The sequence below is a fragment of the Delphinus delphis genome, chromosome 10 (assembly GCF_949987515.2).
Source record: "Delphinus delphis chromosome 10, mDelDel1.2, whole genome shotgun sequence".
In the NCBI taxonomy this organism is placed as follows: Eukaryota; Metazoa; Chordata; class Mammalia; order Artiodactyla; family Delphinidae; genus Delphinus; species Delphinus delphis.
The window spans coordinates 62,117,931-62,139,570 of record NC_082692.2 but is presented as its reverse complement, the minus strand read 5'-3'; the positions used below and the strand labels follow the sequence as shown (position 1 = coordinate 62,139,570).

Below are 21,640 nucleotides of genomic sequence, written 5' to 3'. Positions count from 1 at the left end.
CCATGGACTGGTACAGGTCCATGGCCTGTTAGGAACCGGGCCGGACAACAGGAGGTGAGCAGCGGGCAGGCGGGCGAGCGAGCGAAGCTTCATCTGTATGTACAGCAGCTCCCCTTCACTCGCATTACTGCCTGAGCTCTGCCTCTGTCAGATCAGTGGCAGCATTAGATTCTCATAGGAGTGCGAACCCTACTGTGAACTGTGCACATGAGGGATCTAGGTTGCACTCTCCTTATGAGAATTTAATGCCTGATGATCTGAGGTGGAGATGCTAGCACTGGGGAGTGGGTGCAAATACAGATTATTAGCAGAGAGGTTTGACTGCACAGGGACCATAATAAATCAATTACTTGCAGACTCATATCAAAACCCTATCAGTGAGTGGCAAGTGAAAACAAGCTCAGGGCTCCCACTGATTCTGCATTATGGTGAGTTGTATAATTATTTCATTATATATTACAATGTAATAATAATTGAAATAAAGTGCACAATAAAGTAATGTGCTTGAAAAAAATAAATAAATAAAAATAAAAAAATAAAAAAAAAAAAAAGTAATGTGCTTGAATCATCCCGAAACTATCCCCCCGAACCCGTGGTCCGTGGAGAAACTGTCTTCCACAAAACCGGTCCCTGGTGCCAAAAAGGTTGGGGACCGCTGCTCTACATCATCCAGATCAAATACCCCCATTCTGGATATATAATGCCCACTTTCTTGTCTGTGATTTCTCTATGGGCAAGAGTATCAAAAACATTCACTGGAGGAACTCTAAACTCTCCTTTTGGCTTCTAAAATTTCTATTCTTTTCTATCACCATAACTTGGTTTAATCCTTCCATAGTTCCACAAGTAACTAAACCTACAGTTCACATATGCCAACTAGACAATTTATCCTAAAAACAACAACAACCCGCCCACCAACATCTGGATTTATATTTTAGGGCCACCTGAGCCCTCCCAATCCCCTAGGTGTTAACCTCTTCTTGGATGAGTGCTTTCAGCAGAAAGGGAATCAAGAAGTCCTGGCAGCTATAACTTGGAAATCATAAAATAAACTTCCAGGGTGTAAAAAACCATCATTTCCAGCTGTTCTTCTAACAAATGCTCTAAGTATTTTAAATTGAGTGAGAAGCCAAGAGGACAGGGAAACAACCCAGAAATTAGGACGAGTGGGACACTGCCCCCACTTCTAGACTGAAGGAACAAAGGGAGGAAGCAGAGATAACTGAACCCAAAGGCTGAGATCAGTTGCAGAAGCTGAAAGAGGCAGGTCTGGCCAAATGGAACTGGAATAATGAAGGAGATACTAACCAGGTCAGAGAGAGAGAGAAATTCCTTGGCTTCTTCCTTCCTCCTCCCCTACAATCTTGCCAGAATTCTTCCTGTCCAAAACCAGCCAGAGGCCAGCTGACACCAGAGCTTGGGAAATGTGGCCTGCAGAGTTCTGCCCTTCCACCATACAAAGCAAAGCAGGAGATCCATCTGACAGCAAACTAGTCAAAGACCAGCACAGGAACACTACAGGACTGCAAAATTTACCATGACTCGAGATATCAAAGGGGAGTGAGGGCCAGCTACTGATGAGGGGCAAACACAGGGATCAGAGCCCTGTCAAGTTAGACAGAGCTGGCCAGGAAGCGAGACCTAGAAGCTCAAGCTAGAACAGCCTCCGGTGTGGACCCAGTCACATGACCATGGCTTACCCAACAGGACCTCTTGCCTCCATTTGGGCAGAGCTATGGGCATCTCAGGGATGGCAGGCAGGATGGATGGCAAGCAGACTAGAAGGGATACAGGAGAACACAGTTACAGGTGACAATGTACAGATGAGGCTCTGGAGGGATATACCCTGGAAAATGATAGGGATCACTGTCTAGAAGGGCCTGGGGGGAGTGGGTAGTCAAAGGGGACTGTAGCCTTATCTATGTTGTATCTCTCCTTTTTAAAGGGGAGAATATGGAATTTTATGTACAATTTAAAAATACTTTTTTTAAGAAGGAAGAAACAAACAGGCAAAAGTACAGTTCTTCCTCCAGCACGGGAAGGAAGATGAAGGAGAGTTAAGAAGACTTTGGAGGTTAAGAAGGGAAGGAAGCTGGGGCAGCTGATTGTCTGCCCTCCCAATGAAAGAGAAGTACCAATTCCCCAGGAATGTCCAGCTTTCTCTCCCTTTCATCATAAAACAAAACTTTATATTTGAAACCAATTCAGCTTCTAATTAAGAGCAACCATGGTTACTGCTTCTGAAAAAAATTGCTATTTTCAGAGAGTGCCGTGGTTTCTGTGGAGTAGATTCAACACTTCATTTCCAAGAAATGAGAAACACAACATTTAATTTTGTTTAGCAAGTTTAATAACTCACTATTATTACAGGTTGGGGATCAAAATGAAGCGAATACTTCAGGGTAAAGAATCTAAATGACAGTAACTAGACCCAAAACAGAAGACCTCTGGGAATGTGAGGCAGATAAATCAGGCAGTTTCCAATCAAAATACTGGACTAGCAACTCAATGTCCCTTTCAAATTACATCTGAGAGGATAAGCCCTGGAAATCTACTCTCTACTTTCAGATGCTCCAGAGATTAGAAAATCTGAAAACTAAATGGCATGAGATGCATTCTCTGGGCACTTCATAAACATTTGTTGACTGACTGGCCAACTGAAAGCTGATGAAACGTATATTATGGTTCACTTGCTAAGAACTCCCCTCACTTCCTGATATTTGTGGGTAATTGCATTATGATCATGCAGCTGCCAGACACATAGCCTCAATTTCCTTCCTCCTCCACAGGAGATAGCAAAAAGGCCCAAGCGGAAAACACTACTTGGGCAGTGCCCTGCGGTGTTTTGCCTGAGACAAATTATTCAAGGTCCAACTCTGTGAGGGGGACTTGGCAGCTTGATGCTTTAATTGCCCCGCTTCTGGCCCAGAAGGTGCTGAGGAGACCAGCTGAGGTGGGAGGTGGGTAATTTTATTTTCTAACCATCTGTGCACACAACATATGAAAACACAACAAAATCACCATATGGTGCTAAACTTTAAATATGTCATCAGACATTGTATGAGTTTAAGAAGAAACCGAATGGCACTGTGGTCTTTTCTGACTCCTGAAAGAGAATGATTTATCTCTGGCTTCAAGTGGTCCCCGCTTAAACATCCAAACCTCAGAACTACCGTATTACTGCTATTATTAATTGGGTTACGCTGGAAAATTGCATTATGGTTTTTAGAGTTTTCTCATTGATCATTGCACATGAACCCTGCAACAAATCTGTGAGGTAGGAGGCAGGTGGGAGGCCAGTGACACTGACTAAAGTCACAGATTCCTGATCAACTCATCACCCCCAAACCACCTCCCTCTCCACTTGCCAAGTCCACATGTAATTTACTTGTATGCCCAAGGCCTGGCCAACTTTGTGACTTTAGGTTTCCCCAAGAGAACTGTGATGATCATGGCCTCAGGCACATCTCCATTGACTACAACAAGAACGTGGGGGACCCCAATGATCTGCTTACACTCTTGTCTCATTTCTCTCCTTTGCACAACTTATTTGCTGCTATAGGAGGAAACCAAAGTAAAAGCAACCTTGAACTTTCCAAATCATCATTCTTGTCCATTCTCAAACCCAAATTACAATCTGTGGTCTGGCGGGCTCACAAAATACAAGGACAAACCACAGACTGGGAGAAGACATTTGCACTGTATTTAACTAACAAAGAATCAATAATCCAGACCATATAAAGAACTATATGAGGGACTTCCCTGGTGGCGCAGTGGTTAAGAATCCACCTGCCAATGCAGGGGACACGGGATCGATCCCTGGTCCGGGAAGATCCCACACGCCACAGAGCAACTAAGCCCACGAGCCACAACTACTGAAGCCCACGTGCCCTAGAGCCTGCACACCCTACAGCCCGTGCGCCACAACTACTGAGCCCATGTGCCACAACTACTGAAGCCCACGTGCTGCAACCACTGAAGCCTGTGAGCCTAGAGCCCGAGCTCTGCAGCAAGAGAAGCCACAACAATGAGAAGCCCGCACACAGCAATGAAGAGTAGCCCCTGCTCACCTCAACTAGAGAAAGCCCGTGAACAGCAACTGAGACCCCCCCCCGCAAAAAAAAAAAAGTATATGAACAGTAAGAACAATATGAAAAAGACAAACAACCCATGAGGAACTTGGCAAATAATGTGAGCAAGCCAATCAGAGAAGAGGAAACTTAAATAGATAAAAAATAGCTTCACTAGGACAGAACTCAGGAAAATGTAAATTGAAAACACAATTAGATGCCATTTCCCATATATCAAATTAGCAAAGATTTAAAAGCCTAACATTAGTAAGTATTGTCAGGGATGTAGGGCTATATGAAATGCCATTTATTTCTGGTAGGAATATAAATTGGCACCAACATTTTGGAAAGCAATTTGGCAAGACATATTTATGCTGAGGAGCGTACACTCTATGACCCAGCAATGCCACTTCTCCCACAGGCTAACAGTTAGGTGCAAGGATGTTCATTGGAACAAAAATCTAAAACAACCTAAAACTCTATCAATGTGAAAATAGATAATTAAATATTGTCATAATTATACAGCACTTAATGGATGAACTATAAGCACTTATAATGGATGAACTATAAACTATTGTGTATTTTGAACTGACTCAAAATACACAATACTACACACAAGTGTGTATGTATCCATAAACAATACATAGAATAAAAGCATGAAAACAAGAAGGCAAAGGATAGACACTAGCTTTTTTTTTAACTGAAGGACTGGAATCTGATTGTGGAGAGGCACAACTGTATCTGCAACATAGAAGAAAAAAAGCTGAGATTAACAAGATTAAATGGTAATATCTATTATATCAGGATGGCGGGTCTGAGTATTTAGAATAATGTTCTCTGTATTCCTGTGTTGGAAATGTTTATAATTTTTTAAAGTATCATATTTAAACTAAAGAGGATAGAGCCTACCTAGGGAAAGTGGATAGAGAAAAAAAAGAGAAGGCAGTCTAGAACAGAATCTGAGGTAGGGTAGACAAATCCCTCGAAAAACACAAATTAAAACTGACACAGAAAAAAAAAAATCAGAAGATCTGAATAGCCTTATATCCATTAAAGAAATAGAACTGTAATTTAAAAACTTCCCACAAAGAAAGCTCTAGGTCAAGATACCATCACTGGTGAATGCTATTGAACAATAAAGAAAGAAATAACACTAATAATACACAACATTTTCAGAAAGTGGGAAGAAGGGAACACTTCCTAGCTTGTTTTATGAGGCTAGCATAAACCTGATATTAAATACAAAGATATTACAAGAAAAGTAATTTACAGGTCAGTGTCTTTCAGGCACATAGGGATACTGACAAATGAATACAGCAATATATACATTCAAAAAAGTACATCACGACCAAATGAAATTTGTCCTAGGAACACAACGTTGGTTTAGCATTTTTAAAAAATCAATCAACATAATACATCACATTAACAGATTAAAGGAGAAAAACCATGTATTGTCTCAATAGATGCAGAAAAGGCATATGACAAAACTCAATACCCATTCATGATAAAAATTCTGAGCAAACTAGGAATACAGGAGTAACCTCATTGTACTGCACTCTGCTTTACTGTACTTCACAGATACTGTGCTTTTTACAAATTGATGGTTTGTGGCAACCCTTCGTTGAGCAAGTCTATTGGCACCAGTTTTCCAACAGCATTATTTTTTAATAAGGTATGTACATTTTTTTAAAGACATAATGCTATCGCACACAACAAACCACAATATAATGTAAACATTACTTTTATATGCACTGGGACCAAAAAATTCCTGTGACTCACTTTATTGCGATATCCACTTTATTGTAGTGGTCTGGAACAAAACCCACACAATCTCTGAGGTCTGCCTTTAAAGCAGAACTTTCCAACCTGATAAGAGTATGCAAAGATGGAGTGGAGCAGGAAAACCTTGTGGAGTAAACTGGGAGGAAGAAACCAAGTTGCAGCAAAAAAAACCTGGAGAGTGGGTCTCATGCCAAGAGCACAGTCTTTCACAGACGGGGAAATGGTCTACTGTATTACATGCCACTGAGATGAGACAGGATGACAGAGACACATCCAGGGAGGTCACTGGTGGCCTTGAAGAGAGCAGACTTGGTGCAAATGTCACTCCACTTTTTACTTCTCATCTACTGTTCTTATGTGCCTTAGAATGACTTCCATATCTCCATTCAAGAATTAAGCAAATCAGGGGGCTTCCCTGGTGGCGCAGTGGTTAAGAATCCTCCTGCCAATGCACGGGACACGGGTTCGATCCCCGGTCTGGGAAGATTCCACATGCCATGGAACAACTAAGCCCATGCACCACAACTACTGAGTCTGTGCTCTAGAGCCCGCGAACCACAACTACTGAAGCCCGCATGCCTGGAGCCTGTGCTCTGCAACAAGAGAAACCACCGCAATGAGAAACCCGCGCACCGCAACAAAGAGCAGCCCCCACTCTCCGCAACTAGAGAAAGCCCGCGTGCAACAACAAAGTCCCAGTGCAGCCAAAAATAAATAAACTAATTTTTTAAAATAATAATAAAAAAAGAATTAAGCAAATCAGGGACTTCCCAGGTGGTGCAGTGGATAAGACTCCGTGCTCCCAATACAGGGGGCCTGGGTTCAATCCCTGGTCAGGGAACTAGATCCCACATGCATGCCGCAACTAAGAGTTCACATGCCACAACTAAGGAGCCCACGTGCTGCAACTAAGGAGCTGGCGAGCCGCAACTAAGAAGCCCACCTGCCACAACTAAGGAGACCACATGATACAACTAAAAAGCCGGCGAGCCACAACTAAGGAGACTAGCTGCCGCAACTAAGGAGCTCACCTGCCGCAACTAAGACCCAGCACAACCAAATAAATAAATAAATCTTAAAAAAGAAAAGAATTAAGCAAATCTACCAACAAATTAACAAATTATAGAAAAAGGCAAGCTTACTGAATTTTTCCTAGGCCTACTGACTGATTTTGAACCTAAGACTCCAATACTACTATATAATACAGTAGAAAGGCTGGTGTTTGGAAAAGCTGGTGCCCAAGGACTATGTACCGAATGAATTAATCAATACACATGTCAGACGTTGCTATTGCAGAGCAGATATTCCTTCCCTCCTTAGAGTAAGAATCACTGAACCTGACCTGAATCCCAATCCCTGGGACTAGTCCTGACATTGGGAGAGAAGGATTTTAAAACAACAGGAAGCTCAACAGGCTTTCACACTGTTGACCATTACAGAGATTTGCTTCTTTGTTGCCATTACCACTTAGAAATGGCTGGACAAGTTTTCACCATATTTGGCAGTTATTTTGGGGATGATCTGACTTAAATATGGGCTATGAAAATTAACAAGAAATTAAGTTCAAGAGAGCCTGGAGGATACCCGCCCCCCTCCAAGATAGCTTATCATCTTAAAGAGAGCAACTGAAACTGAGGAACAGAGGGAACCCTAGGTGCCTGCTGGTCACAATGACTAAGATACCATAAACCAAAAAACAAAGAGTGGTTTTAGGAACCAACCGAGTCACAGGATAGATAATACAAATAGCAGGTGATGATTTGCAGTCTAGTTACTTCTCAGAAGGCAACTCCATGCAGCAGGCCCCAAGCAGAAGAGAGCAGATTCATTTATTAAATGAATTAGATTTCATTTCATTTATTAAATGACTTCCCAGAGTAAGTCAGATCAGTATAAATAATAATCAGGGCTACCACTTATTAAGGGACTATTATGTGCCAGACACATGTACTATCTCATTTAACCCACACAATGACCCAGGAGGGAAAAATAATTATTATTATATTATTATCCCTATTTTAAAGACAAGGAGAGTGGGATTCACAGACATTAAATGACTTGTGCAGGGTCACTCAGTGAGAAAGTGGTACAATGGGGTTCAAACCTGGGTTGCCCAGTCCCTGGGTCCAGCCTGACCTTGGGCTTCAGTTACTGTAAGGGACTCCATTTTGTCTTTTGGGCCTAAGCTGCCTACAAGGGTCCCAGTATCTCTGGGCCTGGGGTTCTGCCTTGAGCCTTCTCTGTAACGTCTCACCCACCCAAGGGAATTAGCGTCCCACTTACATCCCCTCAACCACTTATCCGCTAATGTATCACAAATGTACAGTTTTGCTGTAAAAGTTTAATCTTCAGCAACTGGCCTGTACTCACTAATTTTCCAAAATAAGTTGGCCTAAGTAAAAAAAAAAAAAAAAAAAAAAGATAAATCTAGTTGAAGAAACACAGATATTATACTTCATGACAAGAGTCAATTTATTCTGCACCACCTCTTTCTAATAAACATTGCAGAAGTGATGGAAAGCAGTATCTGGGAAAAATAATACCTCGCATAGCCCAGGGAGACATCCCTGTAGAAGGCAAATCTCTGAATCTGACAGTAAAAGTCATTAACTCTTCAAGTGACAAAGAGACATTATACCCTGACTTCCTTTTTAGGAATACTTCTTGCTGCCAATGTCAGTTCAGCACAAATTTTCAAACCAATTATGACAATGGATTCACGTACCTTTCTAAAAGAAAATCTTGATAAAGGACTGGGAGGGGGCAGATACCCTTTATATAGACCCTGAGAGGTTAATAATAGCAACAGCCAGTGGCAGTGCCAGTAAATGTTTAACAATCAACTCTCTGGCAGAAAAAGCCCTGATTTGTAGGCTTTGCTGATTTCCATGATGTAAATACTCCCACCATGGTGGATTTCAAGCTACTAAGGTGACAAATAATTAACATGAAGTTGGGCAGACATGCCCACAGCTCTCAGGAGCTGGTACAAGCAGGCTCCAGCCCTCCACTGGCAATGCTAATATTTACTAGTTACGTACTTATGTGCCAGCTATGCGCTAAGTGCTTCATAGTCATCCTCTTTCAATCCCTGTAACAGTTCAATGGGCAGGTACTATTTTATCCCCATTTTACAGATGAGAGAAAACTAGGTATTAGAGACGTTAATTTAGTAATTAGTCAAAAGTCGAATAGCTACTAAGTGTTAAGGGCTAGCATTCAAATGCTGGCCATCTGGTTCAACGGTCCATGCTCTCAGCCCCTCTTTAATCCTGCCTCTCTCTGTAAGGTGTTAAAGAAGCTGCTATGATCACTGCCACCTCATCTTACAGATGACGTGTTGGTAAAGAGTACAGCGCAGGCTCTGGGGTAATTGGCAGTGGGGTGAAGGCGTCTACCAACATCAGACATGCAAGGTTTCTTCTCCTCCTCTCCCAGGAAATTTCACCTTGTCCTTCAAGGACAGATGCTCCCTCTTTAGCGGAGCCTTCCCCAACTCCCGCAGAGCTGTTACTCCCCACATATTTTTTTGTTAGGAAAATTTTACTTTTTCCATTATAAAATAAATACATGCTCATTAGAGAATACAGAAAATATCAAATACAAGGAGAAAAATCTCTTGTGGTCCCACTTCCTACTCACAGCATTTGTTCCTCATTTCTACTATTGGATTCATTCCCCTGTTCAATGTTTGTCTATTTATGGGTGTCAGCCCCACTGGACTGTGAACTCCTCCTGAGGAGATATCATGTGGTACCCACATTTGTAACCTCCTTCCACTGCATCCACACCCCACCTCCCTCCCTAGCACAACATCCAACACACGGCTGCCCCCCAATTAATCTGGATGCTTTATTATGTCCTCCAATTCATGAGAGGAAACCCTGAGCTTTTCACGTTTATCTTCAAAGCTGTCCTAATCTTAACTAAGATTGGTTTTCTTCCTTTGTCCTACATTCTTATTGTCCTGAGTCAGGCAGGAAAGTGCTATTCCAGCAGGCATCTTGCCTTACCTGCATCCCTCTCATCTTCTGGAAGCGTGCAATGGTGTCGCTGATGGTGTACACACGCACGTGGCCCATGTGCAGCTTGCCGGAAGGATAAGGGAACATGGAAAGCACGTAAAACTTGGGCTTTGATTTCTAGGAAAGAATGACAAAAAAATGACAATGAGTATTTATTAAGCATTCACGGGGAAACCCGCATGCACATAATATTTTGGCATTTTACTCAAGGTAATAATTTAACATTTTTAAAAGTTTTCTTTTAAAAAAAACCGTTCCCATAAGGTAAACTGACAAAAATGCCTAATACCAAACTTCAAAGCCCTGGCTTAACCTAAAGAATGTCCAAAATAATGCCAAACAACCTCAAAGTCCTATTACCCATATGTATTTTTAAATCTGTCTTTTTCTCTTTTAAAAGCTTCTCTTCTAGGACAGCTATCTAGGTCTTAAAGAACTATATGTTTTTCCAAATGAAGCTCTGACACATATGTCCATATAATTCAAGGAAACAATAGTGAATCACAGAGATGTGACATGTCTAAAAATGGAGCCCCTCCCTAAATTCCCTGTAGCTGCATGCAGACTTGGATTGAACAGTACGAGCAGGGTCCTCAGGCAGTGGTTCAGGTCCCGGGTTTTCTGCTGTATTGTGAGCTTATCTTTCAACAGAAAAAGTTGAAATGGTAAGGTAATGAGAAAATTTTAGCTATTTCCCAGGGGGTGATCTACAGGCAGCCTCAGGCCAGGGTTACATAACTCTCCAACTTCCAAAGACGCGGCTTCATCTCGAGAAACACAGAAAAAAGGTAAATGCATTGGAACAGAATGAACACAGGGCGGGAGGTCCTCACAGGAACACTGACTTTTGGCACCTTAGTGCTTCCACAGTAAAATGGTGAATGCTGTCACGAGTTTGTGCACATGAGGGGAAAAGGCTCCACAGGAAAGGTGGTATCATTTAATTGATTCCTTACTGGGGACCTATTGTTCAAGGGCAAGGACCATGTTTTAATCATCCCTCCCCGCAACCCCACCTTCCCGGCTGCCCACCTCCCAGTTTAATAAATGTTGGATAAATGTTTGTCGGCCTTTGTGCTCTGAAGCCTGATAACAGGCCTCTGCAGCGCACTTATTACTGAAGGGCACTTTTCCCAGCACACTTCACCAATCCTATCCAAGTGACAGGAATGTTCCCCCTCTCCAATCTCAAATCCTCCCATGGGGGAGAAGGGGTGCCTCTGAAGAAAGGAAGAGAACAGGTAACTGCTTCTGTTTAGTCACTAAGGGTCTGGACTGTCTGATGTTATCATTACTTTTTTGCCACCTTCTATTTCTCTCTTTCTGTCCTTACTCCCTTCCATGAGCCTACTAGAGTTCTTTAAGCCTTTGCTTCTTCAAAATGAATGAAAACAAATGCAAGACAGAATATTCATAACCACTCTTTTGGGTATGTGTGTGGACTGGGGAGGTATTTTTTGGTAAGTATTTGCATGACTGATAATTGACAGCCAACTGTAATCAGGGGAACAGAAGAAACCAGAAATCAGATTCTTTCCAAATCTCATTCGACCCCTTGCTTTACACTTCCTTCAGCAAAGAAGTTAAACAAATCTTTAGCAGGGCCCCTAAAGGGTGGCAAAACAGACCAGAGTGGCACTTTTCTCTGTACTGCCCATCTTCTGGAAATCACCCACTGAGTGGTAAGTAAAGGTGCCTGAAGGAAGAGAAGGGAAAAGTGAATAAATAAGAAGTTTGGATAATACATAAACTTGGAAATCTGGAATACTGAAGTGACAGCTGCTGTTGATTTCTAGAAATGGATGGAAAGCCCCACGTTGATCATGCACTTTAATGTGGATCCATAACTCTTAGGAAAACCTCAGGAGCATGAGAGAGGACTTGAGATTCAGGAGTTAGTGGGGACTTAGGACTTTCCTTCTTTAAGAAGGCAAGTGACAGACAATCCTCTCAGCTTGTAAACAAATCCCTCAAAGGAAGTACAAGACCTCGTTCTGATACTTGGTGCAGAATCGGAAATAAGCAGACTACCCACTCGATTCAAACATTACTCATTGCAATGGATTTGGCCTACTGCCTTTCCTTTGGGAATTTTTAGGGACATGGGAAAACAGCTGTTACAGAGTTCTTTGGGACCTGAAAAAAACAACAAAATCCTTGATATAAACTATTTCTAGTTTTTCATTTTAAAGTTTTTACATTAAACCTATTTCTTATCATAATCACTTTGTTTTCATTATAGTGACATATATTTTAAAATGATGTTTATTTAACAATGTTGCCCGAAACATTTTCCACATATAGCTTCTTCATTAACATATCCATTTTGTATGTCTATCCAACAAAGATTAAATTTATAGCAAAATCAAGGGATTCATTACATACTAGCTAAGCAGAACTACAAAACTGAGTTTACAGAATATATATAGAAAAGTATTGGGCTTCCCTGGTAGCACAGTGGTTAAGAATCCACCTGCCGGGCTTCCCTGGTGGCACGGTGGTTGGGAGTCCGCCTGCCGATGCAGGGGACACGGGTTCGTGCCCCGGCCCGGGAAGATCCCACATGCCGTGGAGCGGCTGGGCCCGTGAGCCATGGCCGCTGAGCCTGCGCGTCCGGAGCCTGTGCTCCGCGGTGGGAGAGGCCACAACAGTTAGAGGCCCGCGTACCGCAAAAACAAAAAAACAAGACAAAACAAAAAAAGAATCCACCTGCCAATGCAGGGGACACAGGTTAGAGCCCTGGTCCGGGAAGATCCCACATGCCACAGAACAACTAAGCCCATGCGCCACAACTACTAAGCTTGCGCTCTAGAGCCCGTGAGCCACAACTACTGAGCCCGTGTGCCACAACTACTGAAGCCCACGCGCCTAAAGCCTACGCTCTGCAACAAGAGAAGCCACCTCGATAAGAGGCCCGCGCACCCCAACGAAGAGTAGCCCCCGCTCGAAGCAACTAGAGAAAGTCCGCACGCAGCAATGAAGACCCAACACAGCCAAAAATAAATAAATAAATAAATAAATAAATAAATTTTTTTAAAAAAGAAAAGTATTGCTAGCAAAACTCTTTACTATTCATGAATATTTTTATTTATTGCAGAAAAGGTATTCAGCTTATTGCCTGACCCTGCCTTTTGCTTTTCTGTGTGAATTAAGTCATTTTCCTCTGTGACAATGAAATGAGTTCTATCTCTGGGAGTGGAAAGAAGGAATTACGGGAGTTTATACTATAATTGAGTAGGAATCTGATTGAAAGGGAAATTTTCATAATTATATAAAAGTGTAAGAATTTAAGCCTTTAAAAAGAAATTAAGATTGGAAGCGATAGAAAAAGGATGGTTTTTATAAGTGGGTCCTATTATTTTTGTCAGCTTCTAACATCAGGAGAAAGATAACTTCTGCCTCTTTATAGATCATGCTCTGAAGCTGTTGCTGAGTCTAGAGGATGGAGGGGGAAGGACCACTCAATAGGAGCCTGCAGCCTGGGATCTGGTCGAGCTTTGACACTAGCTGTGAGACCTTAGGCAAATTCTTTTGTCTTTCTGGCCTCGGTTTACAATCTGTAAATCAAAGGCAAGGCAAAAGAAGGTTCCTGGTGAAAGCATGAGTTTAGAAATCAAACGTGTCTGGGTTTGAGTCCTGGGCTCTGCCACAAGTGAGTTGTGCATCTCAACAAGTTACCAAACCTCCCCCTGAGCCTGTTTTCTTACCCCCAAAATGAGGATAATATTACTCACCCCCAGGGTTGATTCAGGATTTAAATGAGATAATCAATGGAAAGATGGTGGCTGACATAGTAAAATGCTCATTAAATGGAAGTTCTTTTTATAATGATGATTATGATGATGATGGCAAAATATTCAGCATCTAGAAGCTCACTCAGGTGGATTTCAAATGTAGCTCTAATACCAGAGGGAGGTTGATTATAGATTCTTCAAAATCCACCAGCATCTAGTCATATTCTCATTCCTGACAAAGACACACCACACATTTTTATCCTCTTTCAGTTTATAAAATGGGTTCAGTCATATTTTCTCATTTGATTTTCAAAGCAATCCTGTGAGATAAACAATGCAAAGAATCTGAGGATCAAAGAGGTTAAACGATGCTGATGAGATCACACCGATTTGGGGGCAGAGCCAGTATTACTGCTCAGGCTCCCGATCCAGTGCTCTCTCCACTTTGCCGTTCCCTGATTCAAACCCTCATAGAATGCCACCAGGGGATGACCCAAAATGTCCCTCAAGCTATTTATCCAACTAGTAAAACACAGTTTATTTTGATCCATTTAAGTTTTTACACAACCATACGCTTAAGAATGCAATGTCACAAGAAGAAAAAGCTACAACTTCAAAATGTTTGGAAGTGACTAAATTTAAACCAAAAGAAAAAAAGCTAATTTTATGCTCCTCATTGAGAATTAAACTGCTCCCTAAGGTCTGCTTCCAAAATACATTTAGTTACATTAGTCTGGTCATGTTGCCACAAAGAATTTTCACTTCCTAATGAGGTAAAAGTCAAGCTTTTATTGTATAATTATGCAATATATTTAAACCTTGCTTTTTATCATTTCACGTGTTACACATTACATCTCTTTAAAGACCAGATTTTCTTTGTAACTAATGCCGAAAACCATCCTTCAGTTTAATACAAATAGCTACCCACCCACATTGTTCATAATGATCAATCTCATAGAAAGAATGAGTCTGATAAGAGTGGAGAATCAGGAAAGGCGATTCAAGCAGTGTCATCTTGTGCAGATATATATTTACTCAACTGCTTGCCTTTGGCCTAATCTCTTTAATTAAACATAAAGGGTCAGCATTATTTTACTGGTAACTATTATGAAAGGATGGTCAGAACTTAAGAGTAAAACTCTATTTTATAGTGCTGTGCTCTGATCAGATTCAATATTTCATTCAACAAATCATATCTTCCATTTGTCATTTTGACCAATATCGAGAGGTAAGGGTTAATGCATCCAAGACTGATCCCCAGCAGGTTGGTCTCCCAGAGAAGGAGCTGGCCTCCAGCAGAGAACTCCATGGAAAGTGGCTACAGCCAAGTGCTTAAGACAATTCAGGTAGAGCGCTGAGCTGGTGCAGACAGACCAAAAGCCAAGGGTCCCCTAACTTATATAGCTGCAACCATGAGGTTGGACCCCAGTCCCAGATCACATCTGGGAAGGGCTGGTACCTCCCAAGCCATGATGGCAGAAAAGGGCTGGAGGCCAGCGTCATGGGAGGAGAGAGGGAGGTACTTCTCAGAATATGCAGGAGCTTAAAAGTTCCACAGCTGAGGGGCCCAGGTGCCTCTCCTAGCGTCTCCTATCTGACCCTGCTGGATCCCTGTGTGCTGCCCCACCATGCAGTGGACCACAGAGGACCTGACATCTGCTGTGGCTCCTGTCTTGATGAGCTTCCCCAGTAAATGCTGCTCCAGAATGCCCAGTGTGGCACCATTTGCATGCACCTTGTTTGTATGTGCACCACACTGAAACTCCTCCAAGCACCAGGTTGGTCTCATCCCAGTTACCCCTCACAAGCATCCTGGGAAGCAGGTGAGCACTACTATTAACAATGCCCGTTTTAGATAAAAAAAAGTTGAAGCCCAGAGAGATTCAGAAATTTGGCTCAATGTCACATACTCAATAACTTATTTGAATTCAGGCAGTCTCACCCCAGTCCAAGCTCTTAGTCCCTCTTCTCTACCCTTTCAGCGTCTCTTAGAATACTCATGGGACTTCCTTGGTGGCGCAGTGGATAAGACTTCAAGTTCCCAGTGCAGGGGGCCCGGGTTCGATCCCTGTTCAGGGAACTGGATCCCACATACATGCAGCAACTAAGAGCTCGCATGCCACAACTAAGGAGCCTACCTGCTGCAACTAAGACCTGGTGCAACCAAAAAAAAAAAATATATATATATATATATATATATATATATAAAAAAGAATACTCACATCAGCTTCTGAAATTTTGGAGGCCTGTTCTTTTATTCGTTGATGCCACCATTTCTCCACATCCTTTCTTGTCTGCAGCGTATACTCTTTGGTCCACTTTCCCGTGGCACTGTAAATACCTCTGGAACATCCTGGAATCACTCTCCTTCCCCATTTGATGACATCTGGACCATCACGTAGCTGCCTTTTCAGAAGAGAGGCATATAAACCCAGCCTCTGCCAAGAAGGAGCCATTCTTCAAAAGGAGGGAAGGCCCTGAAAGAGAGGGCAGAAAGCACACCGTGTGAGCCGCCCGGAACCTCCCCGAGCTCATCCTTCCATTCAGCACAGCCAGCGCTCCCCGCCCGTCCACATGCTTTCCTCTTATTCTGATGACTTCTTCCCCTGAAAAGAATATTTCAGAAGTGCAATTGAGCTAAATACAAACTTCTTAATTGGAAAATATTAAACGTGTTCGATGCTCCCAAACAGCAAGATACAAAAGCCCCATAGGAACAAAAGGAGACCACCACCTGGGCCAGCTCCTGCTGCAACCTCACAGCTTGCTTGCGTGGGAAGCAGCAGAGCCACCTCCGGCCCTCGCCTTTAGGCCAGCCTAGGGTCTGTACAGGAGGCTTTAATTCCCATTGTCCAGGCTTCAGAAGAGCTCTAAGCACATCTGGGCTTGGCCTTAGGCTCAAGTATCAGAAGAGATCTGAACACAGGTCTCCCAGGAAGATCGGAGACTCTGAGCTAAGATTAGCGTTCTTCATACATACTACAAGCTAAGTATACTCAGTAGGCTGAGCCAGGAAATAACCATTATTTAGAAGACTGCTTATCCATTTAGTTCTTCATTCACCTACTAAATATTTATTGAGTGTCACTAGGTCCACACACTATTCTAGGCACTGGGGATAGAGCAGTGAACAAAAACAAAGTCCCTTCTTTCATGGCACTTATATACTAGTAGAGAAAAGCAGATAAGAAACAAACAAATAAATATATAACATGTGGAACAGTGATGAGTGTTATGGTTTTCTGGAATACAACCCACAGGTTGGGGCCCACTAAGACATCTAGCTGCGAATCAAAATTCAACTTTAATGTTTCATTGGTTTCCTCCAAAGGTGAATTCCAAAAATGACCTCATAGAAGTTTCATGTTTTATCACTGTGTTAAAGCCTAAGGCGACAGTTCATCAAATATTTAAGATTTATGACTAAATAGCCTAAACTTTCTGCCTTCCTGCATAACAGCATTAGCTATAGTGCAGAAACAGACAAAAACAGACCTTTCAAAACCAGAGAGAAATTAAGGAAGAAACTGGCACTCTGAGCTGGCATTAATTCTTTTTTGTTTTGTTTTGAATTTTATTTTATTTATTATTATTTTTTATACCGCAGGTTCTTATTAGTTATCTATTTTATACATATTAGTGTATGTATGTCAATCCCAATCTCCCAGTTCATCACCTCCCCCCACCCCCCGCTTTCCCCCCTTGGTGTCCATACGTTTGTTCTCTACATCTGTGTCTCTATTTCTAAGCTGGCATTAATTCTTGATCCTCTCAAAATTTTTGTTTCGATGCTGGTTAGCCATTGTGAAAAAAGAAATACCAAAGAGTGCAGACAGATCACCAATATGAGCAATATGAAGGAAGGAATCTTAATTTCACTTAAAATTCTAATCCTGTCTCTATAATTTTCTTATACTATGCACCAAATTATAAAAAACGTATAACAACATTCCCTCTCTACATAACAATAAGCTTTCTAAAAATGTTTACATAATACCTGGCTCACTAATAACCTTTCCTGTACATAAACCAATGGTATAGACTAGAGAATTCTGAAATGGATCTGGGTATTTTAAAGAACTTAAAGTTCATAAAGCAAAAAGCACAAGTAGATTAGAAAGTGATAGACTATTCAATGAATGGGGGACCGATTCAAATTAGAGCCCCACCTCAAACCAAAAAGCAGAGTAAATCCCACATAGATTAAAGAATTTTTAAAAATACCATAAAACAAGAAAAAATATAGATGAGTATGTACTAATTTTGTAAAAGGTGCAGGATGTTCTGTCCTAAGCATAAAAGCAATGGAAGATTTCATAAAGGAAAATATTAATAAAACTCTCTAAAAAATGTAAAATACCTGCATATCAAAACCACCACGAACAAAATTAGAAAGCAAACAACAAGCTGAGAGAAAACTGCCAAAACTACAACAAAAGATTACCCTTCTCTATAAAGCGTTCACATATGAGAAGAGAAAGAGTAACAACCTAATTTTAAAAATTGGAGACGGAGAAAAGAGGAAATACAAACTGGCTAACAAATACCTGAAAAAGAATGACTTTACAACTAATCAAAGAAATGCAAATTAAAACAACAAGGAAATATTTTGCTTATCAGATTGGTAAAAACCTGTTATAAAAAGAAATGTGCACTTTTATACACCCCTGGTGAAATGCAAACTGATTCCAACTCCCTGGGGAGCAATCTGGTAATATATGTGTCAAGACCCTTTAAGGAAAGTCCACACCCTTTATGTTAGGGGAACTCAGCCATAAGTGCACTCAGGGCTATGATTTACTGCAGCCCTGGAGCTCAGTCCAGTTCCCTTTCTTTACATCCCAGGCCCTGCTCTGGGACACTCCACCACCAAAGCCCTGATGGACATTGCCTCTTCCTGATAAGGAGCAGCCATTTTATTAGAGGACCATGCCCCTACCATGAATGTGAAAGGTGTGATTCATATCTCGTGCTATGATCAACTTGGCCCTTTTCTTCCTTAGCTCTGTCACATCCAGTTCCTTGCCTAGATGTTTGGAATCTTGTCTCATCTTCCACATCCTTCCAAAGTATCAATCCCCATTACTCCACTCCTCTTTAAGAGTCAGCCCTGATCTCAACCTCACTTAGGGCTTAAGGTTAAGTTTTTTGAGAATGGTGGGGGTAGCAGCCTGTGACCATAGAGGGAGGGGCCTGAGAACTGGACCCAAAATGACAATCATATACGGACAGAGAAACCTAGCAGAGTAGGAAAAAACGGGCAAAGAAACAGAACACAGAGAAGCACACGAGGGCATTAGTGTGCGCCCAAAAGAAAGTGTCCGAGAATGTACCTGGGAAATTAATCTTAAAGGAGCTATGTGCAAAAACAACAACAAAAAACCCCAACTAATTCTCTGTGACCTTAGGAAAATTACTTCCTGCCTAGAAAATCAGCTTCTCCTTAAGATAAAGGGGTAAATCCAGATGCTCTCTGATGACCTTAGAGCCCTAACATGCTGTGACAATGATCTGTGGGTCACAGAGAGGATGTGGGCCAATGGATGTCCTTCGAGTCTAAAGCCTCAGCCCCGGGAGCAAAGATCCAGGGACCAGCCGGGGTAGTGGAGCGGTGGAGAGAGGGAATTGAGTACAAAACTATACGTACATATGCGTTTTTCTGGGAAAGGGTCCAGAGCTGTCAACAGAGTCAGTGGCTCAAAGAATCTGAAGATCTGAATCTCAGAAACTTTTCCAGCTGGGAAACTGCACAGCTCCGAGACCACCAAACCCAGCCCGCACTTTCCCTTCGGCTCCCGGCAAGTCGAAATCTACCAATCCGGGTAAAGGGGAGATCAGGCCTCGTATCTTGCCCCTATGAGCCCGGGTCAGGGGTTTACCTGCTCACAGGCTCTGGCCTGCGGCTCCTTACGCCTCGGTTCCCACCTTAAGCGAACACGGCCCGGCCAGTCACCACGGGCGCCGCCATGTTGGCAGAACAACAACTTTATCGATGGCGGCCACTGCAGACACAGACAGGCGGGGGCGGAGCCGAAAGAGTAAGAGCGCGGCCTGGTCCTGACTCCCGGCATTCCTTGAGGCCGGGGCCGCTGGGCGGCTGTCGCGGGTTCCGCTCTTCGGTCACTGGCACCGCCCCCTGGCCCCAAGCCCCGCCCTTGGGCCCAGACCTCCACCCTGCGTCTAGCGGCTGCAAAACTCTGGATATCCAAGGATAAAATTCTTCACAATTGTAGCAGGCGTGTGAAATTCATCAGTTTAGTGTCCCTAGGCGGCACGTGGTGTAAAGACCACTGGAGGAATCCCGAGGCCACGGTTCGAAGTACATCGTAGTTACAGCCTCCTCCTCCTCTCTCAACCTCTTGATCCTTAATGGACCACATGATGGTTAAGCCATCTTCCACCATATCCGTGGTCTAGCTGTGGGAGGGGAATTACCTGGCCAAAGTTGGAGGTAAAGTGTGCTTTCCTCACCTGATACTTGGGCTGGGAGTCAGGAAAACATGATGCCTGACCACCCACTTTCCTATTAGAGTTTATGTATTCCACCCTGTAACCTCCCCATCCCTGGCAAGTCTTTCTTGCTATAAATAAATAAATGAATGAATCAATGAATGAATTGCAAAGGAACAGTGGTGTTAAAGTATAATTTTCAAAAACGTAAAACCTGTTTAAAGGAGATTTAGAAGAACACATATATATGGGCAATCAGGAATACTGAAACAAATTTGCTACTTGTGCAAAACTGGTTGATATCATGTAGGACTAGAAAAAGTAATGTTTGAGAGCTATCTTTTTCTACAGGGCTGAAATCACGTGTGCCTCTATCAAATAAAGTTCATCCCATTATTCTGTATTCTACATCTATAGTCTATATCTTAGCTTTTGCAGAGCTGGACAATAGAAGACAAGCAAATGTGCATACCCCACAGCACCAGATAATCCCCAGACCAGTACTCCACCCACACACTAATCTCTCACCAATTTCCAAGTCTTTAACAAAGTTTCCTGACAGTTCGAAATCCAAATACTTTGTTATTCAGTGTACACTTCAGACCAGCATCAGCCTCACTTGGCAATTTGCTAGAAATATAGAATCTCAGGCCCCACCCCAGTCCTGCTGAATTGGACTCTGCATTTTAACAAACCTCTAGGGAATTCTTAGGCACACTGAAGTTTGAGACTCACTGTCTTAGAATGTGAGAGTTAGAAAGGATCTTGAGAATAGTCCAGCCGGCTCATTTTACAGATGAATAAACTGAGGCCCAATAGAACTGTCTAGCTCAAGATCACAGCAAATTAGTACAGTCATCCCAAGGTATATCAGGGGGATACCAGGATCCCAGATCCTGTCCTGGGTCCAGGACCCCTCGAGGATATCAAAATCCAAGGATGTTCAAGTCCCTTCTTAAAATGGTGTAATATTTGCATATAACCTATGCATATCCTCTTGTACACTTTAAACCATCTCTAGGTTATAATACCTATTACAATGTAAATGCTATGTAAATAGTTGCCAGTGTACAGGAAATTCAAGTTTTGCTTTTTGGAACTTTCTAGAATTTGGGGGGGGGGAATATTTCCCATCTGTGGTTGATTGAATCCACTGATGTAGAACCCGCGGATACAGAGGGCTGACTGTAAACGATTTGGTATTCAAAACTGGGTCTCTAACCTGCTAAAATAGTGCCCTTCCCAAAGTGCAGAATGAAAGATCATTAGTTGAGACAACTTCCAGGCCAATTCTCTCATTTCGAAGATGAGGACACTGAGGCCCAGAGATTGGCTACAGCTTGCCTGAGGTCACACAGCTAGTTGATGGCAGAGTCGGGATTCCCATCCAGGTCTCCTGATCTCTCCACCCCTGAAACCAGATGCTTAATTTAAATTGACACCATGGAAGCACTGACTCTCATACCAACATACCACACAAGGTAATTCAATCTTCAAGGACTTCATGCTGTATGCACATATAACTAGGGTGCCCTTTCTCTAATTTACCCAAAACACTAAATTCTAAGTAGCCTCTATC

The 21,640-nt window shown here is 42.4% G+C and overlaps 1 protein-coding gene across 2 annotated transcripts in view; it reads right to left on the bottom strand.

Annotated features, from left to right (window-relative positions):
• Positions 1–19,602, bottom strand: part of LARS2 (leucyl-tRNA synthetase 2, mitochondrial) — a 162,234-nt gene extending 142,632 nt beyond the window's left edge. The window contains exons 1-3 of one of the 2 annotated variants that reach the window (XM_060022329.1): positions 19,491–19,602; positions 15,834–16,088; positions 9,866–9,994 (exon numbers count right to left, since the gene is read on the bottom strand). In XM_060022329.1, the coding sequence (XP_059878312.1) occupies positions 9,866–9,994; positions 15,834–16,067 (363 nt within the window). In that variant the 5' untranslated portion in view covers positions 16,068–16,088; positions 19,491–19,602. Of the gene's footprint in view, positions 1–9,865; positions 9,995–15,833; positions 16,089–19,258; positions 19,333–19,490 lie in introns of those variants that run through there. The other variant, XM_060022328.1, reaches the window with a different exon arrangement.
• Between the last annotated feature and the right edge of the window lie 2,038 nt (positions 19,603–21,640).